Source organism: Rhinatrema bivittatum, chromosome 4, assembly GCF_901001135.1.
Source record: "Rhinatrema bivittatum chromosome 4, aRhiBiv1.1, whole genome shotgun sequence".
NCBI lineage: Eukaryota > Metazoa > Chordata > Amphibia > Gymnophiona > Rhinatrematidae > Rhinatrema > Rhinatrema bivittatum.
Genome location: NC_042618.1, coordinates 442,184,037 through 442,203,555, shown reverse-complemented (window position 1 = coordinate 442,203,555; position 19,519 = coordinate 442,184,037). Strand labels below are relative to the sequence as shown.

The following is a 19,519-nucleotide window of genomic DNA, read 5'->3' as shown; positions in this document are numbered from 1 at the left end:
ATCAGTATATTACTACAGATATGGCCAAAGACAGAATTAGCATATGTATTCCCTCCATCACCCCTGATAGGCCACATACTAAGAAGAGTTGAGAAGGAGGATGTAGTTTTAGTGGTACCAGATTATGCGGGTTTAATAAGCTTAAAAGTGGGCAACGCCTTACACTTTGCAGTAGTTCCAAGATTAGTGTGCCGGGGTCAATTCTAATGGAAGACCCAGCTCCATTTTATCTTACAGCATGGTTCTTGAGAGGAAAAACTCAAAGCTTATTCTCCCACAGCATTATCTACAATACTAAAAGCAAGAAAGCCATCAACATCTTTAGCATACATACATTTATGTTGCTTTGAAGCTTTTTGTAAAGATACTTCAGTTTCACCACGGCAATCACAGATATATGTGGTATTTTAGCCTTTTTGCAAAGAGGATTGGATAAAGATACATTTCTGGCTAACTCTAGGACTGCTTTCCAGTTTTATCCGGCTAACTTGGAAACAGTATGGGAATTTTGAAAGCCAGCATTTTCTCCAGTTAAGTCCTGAACTTAGCTGAACAAATTTTGAATATCGACTGCTTTGTCAGCATCACACTTAACACGCAACCCTGGTTAATCTAGATGTTTTGGATAACTTAAAATTGTTTTATTTCTTATTGAGTGCCTGAATTCTGCATGATCATTAGATCTGTACAGGTTAGAGACTCGTGTTTCCTTAAAGTCCTGTGCAAGAACTTTAAGGGCCCAAACTGCACTTAAATCACTTGTACAGACAAGGTTTACAAGCAGGCATAAATTGGCGGCTGGTCTAATACTATATTATCATCCCATAGCTCTATTAATTGGTTTGCTATGCGTCTTGTTTATATGACATTAAGTATGTGTATAGAATCTTGTATTTGCACAGCGTTGGTGACCATAATTCCAATTGACTCTTTTCTTCCAGCGAAAGGCTAGAAGATTGCTCACGCAAGTTGATAAAGGAGGATGGCTTAAATGCAGGTCTTGCATTTCCCACTGGCTGTTCATTGAATAACTGCGCAGCCCACTATACACCCAACGCTGGGGACCTAACAGTATTGCAGTACGATGATGTTTGCAAAATAGATTTTGGAACCCATATTAATGGTTGGTTTTTGTTTAGGAATTATTGTAATGAAACGTTACCTTCTGATCCAGTTCATAGTTGGATACATATGCTGAACCAGAAGCAATTTCTTCTTCTGTTTTCAGGCCGTATTATTGACTGTGCTTTCACGGTCACATTTAATCCAAAGTATGACAAACTGCTAGAAGCGGTCAAAGATGCTACAAACACTGGAATCCGGGTAAGCTGCTTATAATATTGTAATAACATTGTCGCATTATTTACTCTGTTTCAGTTGTACACCTCCGAGGTATCTGTTTCTTGAGTCCTGAATAGTGCAGTGCTGGTTGAACCCTTTTGAGATCCGTGCCAAGCATGTAGAATGATCAGGTTGGTGGGTGACCATCAGTGGAAGTTGTGTTCAACTGGGAGTTGGTCATTGGTGCTACAAGTTTGCCATTCCTGATCTAGTACTTTTGATGCCACCATGGTACTGGGGGCCCAGTCGTGGGGTTTTCATAGATAGAAAATGGTTGCCCTTGTTGGTCTGGGGATTGACTCTGCACCTTGAGTTAGTTTATCTACCCAAGTGGCATTATAGAGTCAGTAATCTGTGTACTTTGGGTAAAGCAGTTATCAAAACAGTTTGTGAATAATTCCCTTAGGAGCTAGAAGAACTTTACTCAGATATCAGTTTCCATAATTCCATTTTCCTGCTTTACTCGCTTTCCAAATTAAGAACGTAAAGGGGTTGTGAGTCTCTTGTTTGCAGTTTTTTGAGCTGGCAGTTTTCTCTTGTTGGAACCAAGGCTGGAATTTGGTGCCATGAGCCTTCATTCGCAACTGCCTGGGGATTTTCCCCTTATTTCACATGTCCTTTGCCACTCCCCAAGGGAATTGCAGCGATAATCTTGGGCCAAGCACTGTGCTCCCAGGGTGGCTTCTGGGACCCTGTAAACATAGACCTTACATCCAGCTACCAGATCTTGCCCTTAAGCAATGACCATGGCCTTCCTCCCCACTCTCTTCTTGTTTGTGTGGGGTTTTTGTTCACCAGCTTCCACCTTTGGACATGTGGCCCAGTTGAACCTGTTCACTCCTGCTTTCCATCATGTATCATTTGCAGCTTGCTTCTCCTAATCTTAACCCCCTCCTAACCTTCTAGTAGCTCAAATAAAGCATCAGCAATCCTTTGGCTGACCTTTGCAGCCTGCTGTATCCTCTGGTTGGCCAGTGAGATCTCTGCTGGAAACATCCTCTCTGTAATACCCAGCTACCTCCAAAGATCAAGAGCCAGATAGAAGAATCCAGCCCAAGTCTCCGATATGCTGCTACTTGAACTTTGACTGGCAAGCTGGACATACTAAAAAAAAAAAAAAAAAAAAAATTCCTGTGCAACCAGACTCACTATTTTTGCATCCCAGTAAATTGGGTTAGTACTGAGCTGATTGTCTTCAGAAAAAAACCATACTAATTTATACCTTGATTCAGGACTGGCAGTATAGTTTAGTTAGAGCATGGAACTGGAAAGCTTAGGAAACCAGATTTGGTTCCTCTATCTTTTTTTCAATGTTAAAATTACATATATTAGTTCTTGGTTTGGATTTTTTTTTTTTTTTTTTTAATTGATAGGGTGCAGGTGTGTTTTTTTTTTTTTTTTTTTTTTTTTGTTAGCATTTTCATTCTTTACAATAAAGCCTTTATTTCCATGAAATTTTTCCAGCATTTAAACAAATTCTACAGTATAGGATTCACATCTTTCTTATCTATTACAATAAAATATATAAACTCAATATAACAGGCTCACTTATAATGCGGACCATATTTTTAGACCCCATCGGGTCTACTAGTCCGAATTTAGTTTGGAAGCTCTATGGGTGGAAAAATGTTTAGAAAAATTTAGGAGCCAGAGGATTTAGGGGAAAATCTTTATAGCTTATTCCTTTAGTATGTTCTCATGTTTGTTTTCTTTTGCTCTCCTTTTCGCTTTCCAGTTTATTTTTCTCTCCTCCAGGCTTTCACCCCATTTCCATTCCTACTGCTCCTTTTGACCCTGTCCTGGCTGTTGCTGCTCGTTTCTGGCCCAGATCCACCACTGCTTCTCTCTGCCCCAGTAGCTGATGTTTTCTCTGCATTCTGGCAGGTTAGTCCCTACCAGTAGATTATATACCTCTGCCAGCAGATGGGAGACAAAGCAAAAGCTGTCATCATGGCTTATATAGTCCCACTCCTGACAGCCTGCCAGTATTCTCAGTCTCCAGCAGATGGTGGACATGCATTTCCCTACAGGGGATTGCCTGTGTGAATAAAAAATAAAGATAGAAAAGAAGTCCAAAAGGAGACATCACAAGATGAGACGTCTGTGTAGCCCCGCTTGCCTCCTAAGGTGATACCGTTCGGTCCCTCCCTCAGTAGAATGCCTTCAGTCCAGTAGCCTTGGGTAGAGTGGACTTAAAATTCACTTAGCAGTTACAGGCTGACAGAGACTCAGTGGTGAAGGCTTTCTCCCTCTTCCCCTCGTAGCCAAGACCCATTCCTGCTCTCAACCAGAGAGGGCCAAGCTTAGGTAAAAGTTTTTATTTAAAAAAAAAATAAAAAGGCAGGAGAGAGGAGTTTTCCTACTGGGTCTGTTTCCTCTGCGTTCGGCCTTCCCGGTCACGTGTCTGGGGAATTCCATGAGGTGTAGAGATAATTCAGGCACAGCAGGTTGAGCAGCTGTTTGTCTAGGCCCCGATCTCAGGCTTCTCCTCATTTTAGCACTTAGTAGGCCGCGAGGGTGATTTTGCGTGTTTTTCACCGTGTATCTTCGGTGCTCATCTGCACATCCCTATTGTGCGCCTGTTTATAGACTGTGTCCGAATGTTGGGCGTCCTTGTTTCTAGACACACACTTTGGGTGCCTAACTTGGGTGTTCCTGGAGCATGTATGTACCTGGATGCTAGATTTGGGCGTCCAGTTGGGCAAGTGTACTATACATGTGTACCTGGCCTCACATTTTTTGTGCGTCCATTTTGGGCACAGCTTTTACGTGCGGGTTTGTGACCGAACTTTTTTGTGCGTCTAGCTGGGTGCGTGCCTATACCGGACTGAGAGCCTTACAACTATGGTGCCTACAGCGAAGAAGCCTAAATGCTTATCTATTTGTACTGCATGCCATATCAGGGTGTTATAGCTGGAGCTTTCTTTAAGCCTGTTAGTGCGCCTGGATGCTCGTGGGGATTTATCCACCTCCTGATTTTGCTGAAGGGAGTGGGACAGAGGGTGACACTACGCTGGTTTCTCTTCGGTTGATCCATGGCCCGACTCCTTAGGAATCTCGCTGTCATGATGTCTAGTTCAGACATCTGAATCATAATCCATCATCAACTTAGTCAATCATTTTCGATTATTGTAAATAAAGCCTTGTTCTTTTAAATGCTGTTCTATCCTCTCCTTCCTCTCCTAGTTTTGAACAACCTTGTTTTATTGTAACTTCATTATTTCTCTCACTTGTTCCATGTTCATGTACATACACACCCCTTGTTGAATGTAAACCAGCAGGATGTGATTTTATCATGAATGCCGGTATATAAAAACTCTAAAATAAAATCTATGGACCCATTGTCCTTTTCCTGGGTGGAATTCTTCCAGGGATTGCAGATAGTTCTACTGGGGCAGTATTCTAAATCGACTATACCTACCGGTTTAAGTCCAAGCGTTAGAGTTCTTCTGTGCCTGCCACGGCAGTCGAGCGCCGTGGTGCAGTGCAGCCTGACGAGGCTTGAATGCAAGTGGATCAAGAGGACACCGATGATGGTGGTGGCTCTCCTGTTGACAAAGGGGAAATTCCCTGTGATTTGAAGCCACATAGAACTGTTCTCCAATTCTTTCATAGAGATTAGTTGCCACCCTTGATCTCTCAGACTTTGAAAACCTTCAGAGTGGCTGGGGCTGATTCCTCCGGGGTGCAGAAGGGACCCCATTTTGGTCACCCTATGCAAGGCCTCATGTTTCTTTCCCCTCCTGGATGCAATTCAAGAGTTGATTGATATGGAATGGAGTTCACCAGAGGTGTCCTTTAAAGGAGGGTGCACCCTAGCAAGTTTATACCCCTTGAATCTGCAGACCAGGAAGTAGTTGCGTTTCCCTAAGGTGGCTGCCATCCCGTTAGAGGTAGGTGCAGCTCTTAAAGATGCTCAGGATAGGAGAATTGAGGCTATCCTAAAGTAAGCCATTGAGGCAGTGGCGAATTTGCAAATTCCTTCTTGTTGTGTTCTGGTAGCTCAAGCTACTTTGCATCTTTCTCAAAATTCTCTGGCAACGCCACTTCAGATAGCGAACCTATGGTAGAACCGGGGGCTGCCGCCTTAGCTGATGCGGGATGTGACCTGGTTTGCATAACCGCCAGAGGAGTTGCTTCTGTTATAGCAGCTAGTTGTCAGCGGTGGCTGCGCAACTGGTCGGCAGATACTATTTCAAAGTCCAATCTTATCAAGCTTCCCTTCAAGGGTTCACTTTTGTTTGGCAGTGAGTTGGAGAATATGGCAAATAAATGGGGGGAAACCCAGGTCCCTTGCTTGCCAGAGAACAAGAGCTGATTTCCCGGACTTTTTGGGCAAGTGGCAACTCTCAAGACTACCGGTGTTTTTGGACGCTTAGGGGAAGTTCTGCCCAGAGATCCCGTCCCTTTTGCAGATCTGTCTTTTTGCCACTGAAGGTCTGGAAAGGATGTGGGCTCCAGAAGTGGACCTCCTCTAACTTCTCAATGAAGATTTGCAGGCTCACTTGTTGATGCAGGAGATAGATGGGCACCTGTCTTGTTTCTGTCACAGGTGGGCCCAGAATATTTCTGATCTATTGGTCCTTGAAGTGGTTCGGGATGATATGCTCTAGAATTTCTTCGCATTCTTATGGATGATATGATATTTTCATTCAACTCTCCTCAAAAGAGCGTAGCAGTAGAAGCTACATTACAAAGGCTGTTGGACCTGAAAGCTGTGATTCCCATTCCCAAATTGTAGAAATATACAGGCCTTTATTCCATTTATTTTGTCGTGCCCAAGAAGGAAGGGTCCTTTCGACCCATGCTGGATTTCAAGGACATCTACCATCATTTATGAGACACGCATTTCAGAATGGAAACAGTGGGCTGTCATAATGGCAGTACGAGCAGGGGAATACCTCGTGTCTCTGGATCTGACGGAGGCATATCTGCATATTCCCATTCATCGGGAACCTCAACGGTTCTTCGATTTGCCATTCTGAATTGTCATTACCAATTTCAGGTCTTGGGAGCTGGCAGACAAATCCTTTCAGTTCCTTGTGAACCGTTGGGTCCTACCAGACTAGATCTGTTGGCGGCCATCAACAACACAAAGGTTCCATGCTTTTTCAGTCACAGACGAGACTCAGAAGCGCTGGGCATTGATGCTCTTTCAGGAGTGGCTATGTGGCGCCCTGTTGTATGTGTTTCTATTCTGACCTCTGATAGGCCAGGTTATCCAGAAGATTGCAAGTCAAACTCTGCCTTTTTAATGGCTCTGGATTGGGCTTTGATATGCCGATCTCCAGAGACTGCTGGTGGGCAGTCTCCTCAGGCTACCGCTCGGAAGGATCTGTTGCTACAAGGGCCCATTCTACACAAGGATCCGGGTTGATTTTGTCTTATGGTTTGGCCATTGAAAGGGTTCGGTTGTTGAAGTGGGGTTATTTGCCGGTTGTGATTTCCACCTTACTTCGGGCCAGGATGTTTTCTACTTCTCTAGCCTATATTAGAGTTTTGAGGGTTTTCAAGGCCTGGTGTGTGAGCGAGGTTCTCATCTTCTCAAAGTGGATATTCCTTGATTTTGGAATTCTTACAGGATGGTTTGTGTAAGGGCTTGGCCCTTAACACCTTGAAAGTTTGTTGCAGCTCTTACTTATTATAGGGGGAGAGTCAATGGAAGGCCTTTGTCTTCCCATCCCAACGTGTCCTGTTTCTTAAAGGCAGATAAGCATCTTTGCCTCCCTTTACGGCTTCCAGTACTCTCTGGGACCTTAATTTGGTCCTGGAGTTCTTAGCAGGTCAGGCCGCTACATGCTCTCTCCTTGTGACTGCTTACCATGAAGAGTTTTTCTGGTTGCAATCTGTTCGGCATGTCTGGTTTCTGAACTACAGGTTCTTTCGTGCCAGGAGCCTTTTCTGCGTATGACTCCGGGAGCGGTACAGGTTTGGACTTTGCCCTCTTTGCCAGAGGTGGTTTTGGAGTTTCATTTGAATCAGTCCATTTCCCCTGCCCACCTTGGACACAGACAGAGATGAAAGTGAGTACTTCCTTTTGCGTTCCTTGGATGTCAAGCATCATTTGCTGCTGTTCTTGGACATGACTAATTCTCTTCGGAAGTCTGATTGCCTGTTTGTGCTCCATGGTGACGGTAAACAGGTAGCACAGGCAATGCGGGCAATGATAATCTGAGTTAAGGAAGTCGTCATGGCTGCCTATATGGTGGCTGAATTTGCTTTGCTGAAACAGATTAGACCACATTTCATGAGGGCTTAGGTGGTATTGAGGGAAGAACTTTGTTTGTTGCCTGCTGAGATTTGCCAAGTGGTGACGTGGTCATCTTTACACATCTTTTCCAAGCATTAATGTTTGGTTGCTCGGGCTAGGGAGGATGCCGCGTTTGCACGGGTGTGTTTTTTTTTTTTTTTTACTGGACTGCTGGCAGCCTCCTGCTCTTTTCGAAATTAGCTTTAGTACATCCCACTGGTGGGGATTGACCTGCTAGAATGCAGGGGAAGGAGAAATGACTATTTACCTGATAACTAACTTCCTTTCCTCTAAGGGCAGGTCAATCCCAGACTCACCCTAGGCTGCTAATGTTGAAATTATGGTTTGTCTTTTCAGGGTCTAGCATTGAAGAGTGTTATTTCTGCTCTTCGATGAAGATTAGTAGGGGGCTTTCTCACAGGATAAGCAGGATGGTAGGCCTCACATATGGGTGACATCATCAGGATGGAGCCCAATCATGGAAAACTTCTGTCAAAGTTTCCAGAACTTTGACTGGCCCCTACTGGGCATGCCCAGCATGGCACTACCCCTGCAGCCAGCAGGGGTCCCCCTTCAGTCTTCTTTTTTCCGCTCAGCAGTAGCCTCGCGGTTTAGAAGCTCTGAAGAGATTCCTGACAGGAATTTTTCTCGTGGAGTTAATTAAATTAAATTGCCCCACAGGGGTCCCTCCTTAACTTTTCTCAGGCCGCGGTACTCTGGTAAGTTTTTTGACCGTCTTTCATCGATTACCGTCGAGTTTGGCCTCGCGGCCTACTGGCCGTCAACTGTACCGCGGCTCGATTTTTTTTCTATGGCCATGTCGTCGGGGTTTCGTCGGTGCCTGGACTGTACTCGTACCATGTCTATCACAGACCCTCATGGAGTCTGTGTAATGTGTTTAGGCTGTGAGCATGATGTCCTGACTTGCACCAAATGTGCCCTCATGACACCAAAAGGTCGCAAAGCCAGAATGGAGAAGATGGGACTCCTCTTCCGTGCTCACACCCAGATGTCATTGGAACCGGCATCAGTGACTGTCCGCCATCGACGTCTTCACGGCCATCGACTCCCGTTACTCCCCCTCAAGATCGAGGGGATCGTAGGGAGAAACATCGCCGCTTGGTCGTCCCTCGATTTGACCCTACACACCCAACCACTTAACCTTTCAGATTCAGTTTCTCGTGTCCTGATTGCTTCACGGAAGCCTTCCACAAGAAAATCTTATTCCTATAAATGGAAAAGGTACTCATCCTGGTGCACCTCGCAGTCCTTTGTTCCCTTTTCCTGTCCAATCCCAAGGTTTTTGGACTATCTCTGGCATTTGTCGGAATCAGGTCTAAAAGACTTCCTCCATCAGAATGCATGTCAGTGCGGTAGCCGCCTTCCATAAAGGTGTCGGGGATGCTCCTTTATCAGTACAACCCCTCGTAACACGCTTCTTAAAGGGCTTGCTCCCTATCAAGCCACTTTACGTCCTCTGGCCCCTTCTTGGGACCCTAATCTGGTTCTTGGTCGGCTCATGAAACCACCATTCGAGCGTCTTCACTCCTGTGACCTAAAATATCTCACATGGAAAGTGATTTTCCTTTTGGCTATCACTTCAGCTCGCAGGGTTAGTGAGTTACAGGCCCTAGTTACCTATCCGCCTTACACTAAACTCCTCCAGGACCGGGCGGTACTCCGCACTCACCCTAAGTTCTTATCTAAGGTAGTTTCGGAGTTTCACATTAATCAATCCATCATACTACCTACCTTCTTTCCCAGGCCCCATTCCAATCCAGGGGAACAGGCTCTGCATACCCTTGACTGTAAACGGGCTCTAGCGTTCTATCTAGACTGTACAGTTGCCCACAGGAAGAGCACTTAGTTATTCGTCTCTTTCCATCCTAACAAATTAGGGCACCCTGTGAGTAAGCAGACTCTCTCCTCCTGGTTAGCGGACTGCATATCTTTTTGCTATCAGCAGGCAGGCATTCCTTTTCAAGACCATATTAAAGCACACTCTGTGAGGGCCATGGTGACTTCAGTAGCGCACCTACGATCGGTGGGGCTGCCACCTGGAGTTCTCTCCACACTTTTGCAACCCCTATTGCTTGGACAAAGCCGGAAGACAAGATTCCATCTTTGGCCAGTCTGTCCTGCGTAACCTGTTTCCAACATGACGTACCAACACCCTTCCGCCTGCCCGGTGGGGTTCAGGATGCCCTCTACCAAATTCCACCCCAGTTGTTGTGCCTGTTGCACGCCATTGGGTACATTTTGGTGCATGTTCGGACATCCTCAGCTCGGTACTCACCCATATGTGAGAACTACCATCCTGCTTGTCCTGTGAGAAAGCAAATGTTGCTTACCTGTAACAGGTGTTCTCACAGGACAGCAGGATGTTAGTCCTCACGAAACCCGCCCGCCGGCCCGCGGTGTTGGGTTTGTAACATTTTGTTTTATTTTTCGGCACTGCCTGTAGCTTTCAAATAAGACTGAAGGGGGACCCCTGCTGGCTGCAGAGTTAGTGCCATGCTGGGCATGCCCAGTAGGGGCCAGTCAAAGTTCTGGAAACTTTGACAGAAGTTTTCCGTGATTGGGCTCCATCCTGATGATGTCATCCATATGTGAGGACTACCATCCTGCTGTCCTGTGAGAACACCTGTTACAGGTAAGCAACATTTGCTTTTCTAGCCCCTTAGTTTAGTGCTTATGTTACTACTTTTGTTTGAGCTCAGTGTTCCTATTGGGTTGGAAACATGAGTGGTTGGTTGATAATGTTCAAGAATAATCAGTTTATCCACAGTTTAGCTTTTCCAGAGAACACTGGTGGTCTGATGTCAGGGCGGGACTATATAGCCGTGAAGTCAGTTTTTGCTCCATCTACTGGCAGAGGTGCGTAACTCACTGGTGGGGAGTGACCTGCTCTCATTAGAGGAAAGGAAATTATCCGGTCAATAGTAATTTCTCCTTTCGTTGGCCCTGAGCCAGCACTGCTCACCCCCGTTCCCCAGCAGAGTGCTTTTTTTGATTAGGGGCTGCCACTACCACTCATCTCTTCTCTCTCTGGAAGGCACCAGGCATGGACTTGTAGGCAACCTTACACCCAGGTCTTTTCCTTTCCTGTTATGGGAGAGGAGGAATCTTGTAACACTGTGGGTAATGTTCTGTAGGATGGTTGTGACAAGACATGTCCTGATAGTGACTCGTTTTGATTTGCCAGACTGATAAATGATGTGTATACCATGCTAGTGCTTTTGTATAATCAAACTTGTGTGCATTGTTCAATTCCCCACACACTCCTCGTGTTATGAATGTTCTTGTTACCCACCTAGAATTGTGGAGTGAGTGGAATATAGATATTTTAAATACATAAATCAGGGTGTTTTCTTCAGATTTTAAGCAATTAAGAAAAAAATCCAAACATGCATAAAACTATCTTATGGACTTGGCACATTTACAGGCTAAGATTTTTAAATCTACATTTAACCAAAAGTATTGCTTTTTATTGCAAGTAACATTTTTATTATAAAGCAAAGTGTTGCAAATGTTGTGACATTATGCGCTAAGTAAATGAATGTGATTTGGTTAATTTTTAATATCGTAGTGCACAGTTACTGAGAAGAAAGTAACTGGCATTGCTTTAATTGCATAGAGATATCCAACATACGTATCCAGTAACCGCACTTATTGTATCTAACGTTTGAATAGAGTATGAATAACCTCATTTTTGAAGAAAAGCGTTTTTGGTAAGGTGAGGTTTAATAGCTTGCAAACCATGAATTAAAATATAAGAGACTCTGCTGTCTTTACATTAGTGTGCAGGAATAGATGTTCGTCTCTGTGATGTTGGTGAAGCCGTTCAGGAAGTTATGGAGTCTTATGAAGTGGAAATTGATGGTAAAACATATCAAGGTAGGGGCTCTTAACTTTGTAGCCAAAAAGTTGAAAAGCAGCTGTCCACCCACTCGTAGGACTTGGCGTCACTATGTTATGCAGGTTCAGCACTCGAAGCACACCACGTTGTCACAGCCTGTTTTTTTACGGGGATCTCAGGACTTGAACTTCTGACTTTACTATATAGGAACTACAGCTGAACTAAAGGATCATATTTCCTAGCTATTTATTTATTTAACTTCTTTTACTATACCGATACTCAAGACCAGGTCTTATCGTACCGGTACTGTGTATTTTCCTTTATTACCATACTCTTACACCTTTCTGCTTAAGAGGTTACTTTCCTAATACAGGGGTCAGAGGTGGGATACCATGTGTAACACTGGGCCTGATGTATAAGACCAGAAAAGCTTAGTAAATAAGACTCCATTTGTGAAGCACTCTGCAGTGTTACAGGAGTCAGAATTTGCCAGCACCTGCCATTGTTTAGTATTCTGAATTTTATTTCTGAAAGCTTGTCTGTTATGAATTTTCTTAACCAGTGAAACCAATTCGCAATCTGAATGGGCATTCCATCGGCCCATATAGAATACATGCTGGCAAAACTGTTCCCATTGTGAAAGGAGGCGAGGCAACAAGAATGGAGGTAAAACACTGCAATCTCTCTCTAATTCACTTCTAAAAATACTTTCCTACTAACTAGTCAGTATGGTACTTATTCCAAATGTATGTTTTATGACTTCTTTCTGTGCCGTGATAAACAATTTAGAAGTGATTTTGTAGGACTTGCCATTACTGACAATGTTTTAATAACAAAAATGTTGCAGTTTCTAGAGATTGGCCTCATAGATTAGAATGTGATTTATGTTGTGGTTTACAGTTTCCAAATTGAGTCTTGATTCACAAATCTAAATTTTATCAGTTTGGCACAAAACCCTTCCTGAAATGGTCCTTATTCCCACCCTGAAAATTTTCATGTTATAAGAAACCTGTCTGAATTTCCAAATAAATGCTTGTATATGAATTATTTTGTATACACTATTTAGGAAATTAATTGCTTTATGGGGAGGGGGTAATATGCATTTCCTTTTCAGTCATATTAGACAAATGGGGTATGCTTACTGACCAGCAGATGGCGATACAGACTAACAGGTTCGCTGATGTCACACTTTATATGCATCCTGGCTGACCTCAGCCTGCCAATATTTTCTGTTTCCAGCAGATGATGGATGAGCCACCCATGCTGTGGACTATGGCCTAGTTAGCTTTCTTCCAGTTCACCCAGTCTTAGTGGGCAGCTCTTGAGATGAAAGGTTGGTTCTCCCTACCTCAGTTGAACATACCCCTGAGTCAGTTTGGTTACTAAAGTGCAGCTCCTGAGGTGAAAGCCTTGGCTTCCTCCCTCAGTTGAAGAGTCCTGAAAATTGTTGGCTGGCAAGTAGCAGCTCATGAGATTGAAACCTTATTTTCAATCACGAGTGAGGGCCCCAACCTTTACAGTCTGGGGAATTGATAAGCATAAGGGTAGCATACATGGAGCAGCAATTACTATCCTTAACCAACAAGCCTTGATGCTTTGACGTAACTACATAATCACTCTCCACTTTGACGGCAGTGGGTGGGGAGTAGGAGGGGGTGGAAGAGGAATTTGATTCAGATGACAACTAACATGGGCCCTGAGTTTTACTGTTTGGGTACTGATATGCAGACATAAGGGAAAAAGCACAGGCCTGCTTCTAAGGCCAAGTCCATGAGCAAAACACGTCAGCACTGTCTAAATTTTCAAGAAGGCTGCTCATCCAGTAAAAATGTTGCTAGCAGTCAGTTTTTTATGAGTTATTATAAGGCTTGTGGATAACTGCATGGAGTGGCAGTTGCTACCTTAAGAGAAACATGGGTGTAACTGCATGGCCGTGGCAGATACTACCATAAGAAGCTTGCTGGACAGACTAGATGAACCATTTGGTCCTTAATTTGCCATCATTACTATGTTACTCTCCCTCAATAGAGCAGAACTCAGGCTAGGAGGCTATCAGTGGGCTAGTGCTTTGTTCACACATGCCCCACCTCCATCCCCACTATTTCCATTTTGGCAAAAAGGCTCAGTATTTTTTTTTTTCTTTGTGATGGATTAAAAAAAAAATGCAGCAGCATGAAAGAAATGACTTACAGGGATTGAGGCCAGTGGCTTCCAAACTCTGGCCATAGCTGAGCAGACACACGAGTCTTAAGGATATTTTCCCTAAGCCCTGATGGTAGGGGTGAGCCTCTGGCATGGTTGTAAACAGTGGCCATTTTCCTGCAGAGTGCAGGGAAGGGATTAAACTGGGGCAGTCCCTCTGCAAATCGAGGCAGCAGGTGTACTTGTTTGAGAGGGGAAGGCAGCCATGAGGCAGTGATTAAGCTCCAGTGGGGAAGGGATTTCTCATTTGGAGAGGCGTTTGGGCAGCCAGTTACTATGGGGGTGCAGAGTGCCAACTGCGTTCTAGTTCCTACCAGGCGAGCTAACTCAGAGGTGGAAATGGCAGCCATGTTTTGCTGAACAGGAGAGTGAAAAAAGCAAGGGTTACTCTGTCCCACAGGATGCAGCTAGTCTGGGCTTTCAAAATAGTTCCCTGTACGTACCCGGATCAGTCCAGACTCCTGGGTTTTGCATCCTTTCCAGCAGATGGAGACAGAAGTTTTGACCGACTCTGTCCTATATCTCAGGGTGCCACCTACAGTCCATTAGTATTTCTGTCTCCAGCAGATGGTGGAGGTGCAAAACCTACAGTCTGGTTTGATTACTAATATTAATTTTTAGACAAGGGGATGCGGGCCATCAGCTACAGGGTACTGGACGTGGTTCTCATGCTGTGGACAGAGACTACCTGAAGGTGGTCCATCTTTTCAGGAGGGAGGAGCTAGGTCCTCTTATACCCTCTAGAGAATTGGTCATTGAGGCTCACAGGAGGAATCCCGTTTGGGTTCCACAGATCCGGTGGTGTTGGGCCTGAGAGGCCCACCTAGTCCTTTCCTTTTCATTTTTCGGTCACTGACTTGCTTTTCCGGGAATGGGACACTCCGAATTTAGGGCTGGTCGCTAAGGTGATGGATAAGCTATATCCTCTGCCGGAGGATGCTTTGGATCTTCTCTGAGTGCCCAAAGTGGATGCGGCAGTGGCGGCAATCACTAAGAAGACCACTATCCCAGTTACTGGGTCAACTGCTCTCAAAGACTTACAGGATAGAAAATTGGAACTTCAGCTCAAAAAGATTTTTGAAGTCTCTGCTCTTGGAGTGCGAGCTGCGATGTGTAGCAGTTTCGCTTTGAGAGCTGGTCTTTGCTGGATTCAGCAGCTTCAAGCCAACAAGTCACTATCTGAAGGAGAAGCTCTTCAGGCTGGACGACTTGAATCGACAATCGCTTACAGTGCCGATGCCCTTTATGACCTGTTGAGAACTTCGGGCAGGTTCATGGTTTTTGCAGTCTCGGCAAGGAGACTGTTATGGTTAAGAAACGGGGCGGCTGATGTTTCTTCCAAGTCCCAATTGGGTTCTTTACTGTTCAAGGGCAGATTACTGTTTGGAAAAGGACAGGAAGATTCAGTCTCTGGGGCAGAATAAGGTTTACAGACTACCAGAAGACTGGCCAAGGCAGAGAGGCTCGTTTTCTTCAAGATCGCATTTTCGTGGGGGTCGTAGATCTTGAGCACCACTGTCATCCACGGTCACCTTTCGGCAAAATGCTGGCAGACAACAGTCATGGTCTCAGTCCTTTCGAGGCCATCTATTCTCTAGGCCTGGAAACACCCAATCCGTGTAGGGTGGTAAGCCTCCACAATGATGTGTGGCCGGTCCATTCCTCTGTTCCGATGGTAGGGGGCAAACTGTCTCTGTTTTACGAGGAATGGACCAGAGTAACCGGACCAGTGGGTCCTTTCAGTGATAAAACGTGATGGTTAAAGTTTTAAACACTGATAGTGGATGTAGTTGATGTCTACAGTTAGCTTGTTATAGATAATACTGGCAGGCTGAGGTCAGCAAACTTGTTAGTCTGTCTCCACATGCTGGTCAGTGAGCATAAACCATTTGTCTGGATTGGTCTGGCTGGACTTGAGGAAAGGAAATTATCAGTTAAGAACTCATTTCTCCATTTTTGCTTCATGATTTGCAAATGTTCACTCAAGTTACAGAGCCATAAGCAATTTAACACGCTTTATTTATTTATTTTTTATTACAACAGTTACTTTTGTATTAACAGTGGATTCAATGTCATTCTTTTCATAAGCCAATTCACATTCAAATAACCCCCTTTTTGGATTATTTTTGATAAAATATTTGAACATTTGAAAAGCTCACGGAAATGTGAATCTTGTCAATAAACAAACATCATTAGTGCAGAAGGTCTGACCCAATCCAACCTCACTGCAAAAGACTGGAAAAAATTTTTTAAGAGACGGAAGGCAGGTTTCATATATATGAGTGAAAACCCCAGCCAGGGTGTACTCAATTCTATATATATAATCATGAACCAAACCTCCACCGTCCAAGTTTTTTTTGAAAAGCTCTGTGCAACCAGTTCAAATGATTAAATCCTCATATCCCAATGTGATTTTCTTAACTACTTTTTTTAAAAAATCAAAACACAGTTGACTTCGCAGAATATCTTGAAAAGTCCCGACTTATCTGTTGATGATTGAAAGCCCGACGTAGCCACGTTTCTGGTCCGCGAACAGACCTTTCTTCAGGGGATGTTATCCTGTGTGCATAGTAGCCGGTGAAACCAAAGTCTTCTGTGGATAATGAGAACATGGCTGAACGCATTGGTGGCGTCTTTTTGAAGAAATGATATATTATCCACAGAAGACTTTGGTTTCACCGGCTACTATGCACACAGGATAACATCCCCTGAAGAAAGGTCTGTTCGCGGACCAGAAACGTGGCTACGTCGGGCTTTCAATCATCAACAGATAAGTCGGGACTTTTCAAGATATTCTGCGAAGTCAACTGTGTGTTGATTTTTTAAAAAAAGTAGATAAGAAAATCACATTGGGATATGAGGATTTAATCATTTGAACTGGTTGCACAGAGCTTTTCAAAAAAAACTTGGACGGTGGAGGTTTGGTTCATGATTATATATATAGAATTGAGTACACCCTGGCTGGGGTTTTCACTCATATATATGAAACCTGCCTTCCGTCTCTTAAAAATTTTTTTCCAGTCTTTTGCAGTGAGGTTGGATTGGGTCAGACCTCCTGCACTAATGATGTTTGTTTATTGACAAGATTCACATTTCCGTGAGCTTTTCAAATGTTCAAATATTTTATCAAAAATAATCCAAAAAGGGGGTTATTTGAATGTGAATTGGATTACGTAATGTAATTCCCCCAAAAATCGTGTCTTGGGGTGCTCATTGATATTTTGGTATCTTACATTCTTTTCATAAGAACATAAGAAATTGCCATGCTGGGTCAGACCAAGGGTCCATCAAGCCCAGCATCCTGTTTCCAACAGAGGCCAAACCAGACCACAAGAACCTAGCAATTACCCAAACACCAAGAAGATCCTATGCTACTGATGCAATTAATAGCAGTGGCTATTCCCTAAGTAAACTTGATTAATAGCAGTTAATGGATTTCTCCTCCAAGAACTTATTCATCCTCAAGTAGATCCTAAAATCTTGCATATACATAGGTTTACAAAAAGATTTGAAGCAATGTCTTGATAACCTGGTAATCGGATTTATTTTAAAATGGGATATTTAATCATACCTTCCAAGATTTGGTAAACTTACTGTAGTCAGCATATCCAAGATCACTCATCTTTCCTTTCCCAAGCACCCCCATCCTTCCATTGCAGTTCTAATGGCACAACAACTCTAGGACTCAAGAAAAGCATTAAATTGGATTTTAGATTTAATTACTTGCCTTTCCAAATCCAAGCTTTTGCAAATTAGTTAAGCACAGTAGGTAGTTAACTTTCCTAGAAGGATATATCTTTAGCTCTTGTAATAAATGAACCTTAAGCAATTTAGTCATTTTTAACAAGTAAATAAAAGATTAAAAAATTGATGATGTTCTTAAAACGTAAAATGCATTCTTTAATTAGCATCTTTTTGTATGCCATCACTTTTCAGTTAAAGGAATATAGAGTATGTTAAGGGATTGTCTCTTCATAGTAAAATTGGTTGTATACTGACACTTAGATACATGATGCTTAGAATGCATCATAGGCTCAGAGAGAGGCTGATCCTAGCACACTGCAAGTCTGTCTGGTATTTACTAACTTTGTCCATATTTAGGAAGGAGAAGTGTATGCTATCGAGACCTTTGGCAGCACAGGAAAAGGAGTTGTTCATGATGATATGGAGTGCTCTCACTACATGAAGAACTTTGATGTTGGGCATGTGCCAATAAGGTTAGAGACCTTGTTTTCGTTCATGATTTGTCAAACTTGCCATTTTGTACCCCTGGTTTCTGGTAGCTAAGCAGCAAGAAAGCAGGTGACACTATTTCATTCGTTTCAAAGCTATAAAAGAGAAGCATGAAGTAGGCATTTATATGGAAGAGGTAATCATACCACTGAAGTTGAGTTAATATTGAGGAATCACTATTCTTGTCATGTAATTCAGAATTAAGGAGCAAGACCCCACAGAACTGTTAATTTTTGTGCAGGCTTAGTGCACATCTGTTACGCTTTACATGTTTCAGCCACCCAAAATGTACAATAATGAAGTTGTATTTCAATTAGGAAATGGCACAAAGAGTCGAAATGTGATCCTTTTTAAAACATTCTTCTCGTCAGGCCTTTTGCTTGTAAAAGAAAAAGTGAGGGCTCATACAGTGCCTGGAAAAGGAAGGGGGTGTACTAAGAATTGCTTGCTAAAAATTCTCTTAAGCCCCCCATCTCTCAGCTCTTTTGATGTCAGTTTTATACAATACCAGAAGAGGTGTGAGAAGTCAGAGCTGGCTCGGGATGAGTCTGGGGTGAATCTTCTCTCTCTACCCCTGTCCCAGAGTGGATAGGTATGGACCTTGTGTCCTCTTCATCGCCCTTCTGGGGGTTTGTAAGCAGACAAGACAGGGGATGTAAAGTGCTCTCCCTTGCCTTCTTTTAAAATCTAAAGGGAGGAACGCTTTAACTAAGTGGATTGCCTCGTTTTAACCTGTTTAATACTACTTCACAATTCTAAACTGGCTCCCTGGGTCTAAGTTGTGTCGTTCCGAACCAGTGAGCACAAATACCAAATGAGGTTTTAGAAGCATTGAACCATGGACTGCTAGTCTGAACTCCTTTTTGTAATGTTTTATGTAAAACCCACTGAACCATTATAGATTAGCTTTATTAATTGCAGCAGTTGTTTTCTAGGTGAAGCTTTGCTCACTTAACTTTGGGGAAACATACTGTGCTCTTTGTTGCAGGCTTCCAAGAGCAAAGCACTTGCTAAATGTCGTCAATGAAAACTTTGGCACCCTTGCCTTTTGCCGCAGGTGGCTAGATCGCCTGGGAGAGAGTAAATACCTAATGGCTTTGAAAAATCTGTGTGACTTGGGAATAGTGGATCCCTACCCTCCACTGTGCGACATTAAAGGTTCCTACACAGCTCAGTTTGAGCATACCATACTGCTGCGTCCAACTTGCAAAGAAGTGGTCAGCCGAGGAGAAGACTATTAAATTGAATGTTGGCCAAGTGACTATTTTTACATTTTTTGCTTTGTTGGAATGCAATATACCAGATTTAATTTGCAACATGTCTCACTTAACAGTGAACCTATGTAATATTTTCCCACCTTTTTGGAATGGAAAGTTCAGGCAAGATTTTTACCATAATAGTGGAAACAGCTTTCAGATCTTTAGAAATGTCATATGTTCAACTGTTTACTCTTATGTTCAGAGGAATGTGTAATTAAAAACAAAAAAAAGCTAAAATCTTAGTTTGGATTGAGTGTTTCTACATTTATTGTAAGATTTATGCTTTTTCAAATATTTATATTCCAACTGAGTGCTTTCATAAAACTTGACTATCTCTGATTTCTGCATTTAAGAGCATTGCCTTTTAAAAATTCC

The 19,519-nt window shown here is 43.3% G+C and overlaps 1 protein-coding gene across 1 annotated transcript in view; it reads left to right on the top strand.

Annotated features, from left to right (window-relative positions):
• The window catches only part of METAP2 (methionyl aminopeptidase 2), a 54,562-nt gene extending 35,302 nt beyond the window's left edge, over positions 1-19,260 (top strand). The window contains exons 6-11 of the mRNA XM_029601589.1: positions 942-1,123; positions 1,229-1,323; positions 11,392-11,488; positions 12,013-12,116; positions 17,754-17,869; positions 18,874-19,260. Coding sequence (XP_029457449.1) covers positions 942-1,123; positions 1,229-1,323; positions 11,392-11,488; positions 12,013-12,116; positions 17,754-17,869; positions 18,874-19,126 — 847 coding nt within the window. The 3' untranslated portion in view covers positions 19,127-19,260. The remainder of the gene's footprint in view (positions 1-941; positions 1,124-1,228; positions 1,324-11,391; positions 11,489-12,012; positions 12,117-17,753; positions 17,870-18,873) is intronic.
• Positions 19,261-19,519: the final 259 nt, after the last annotated feature.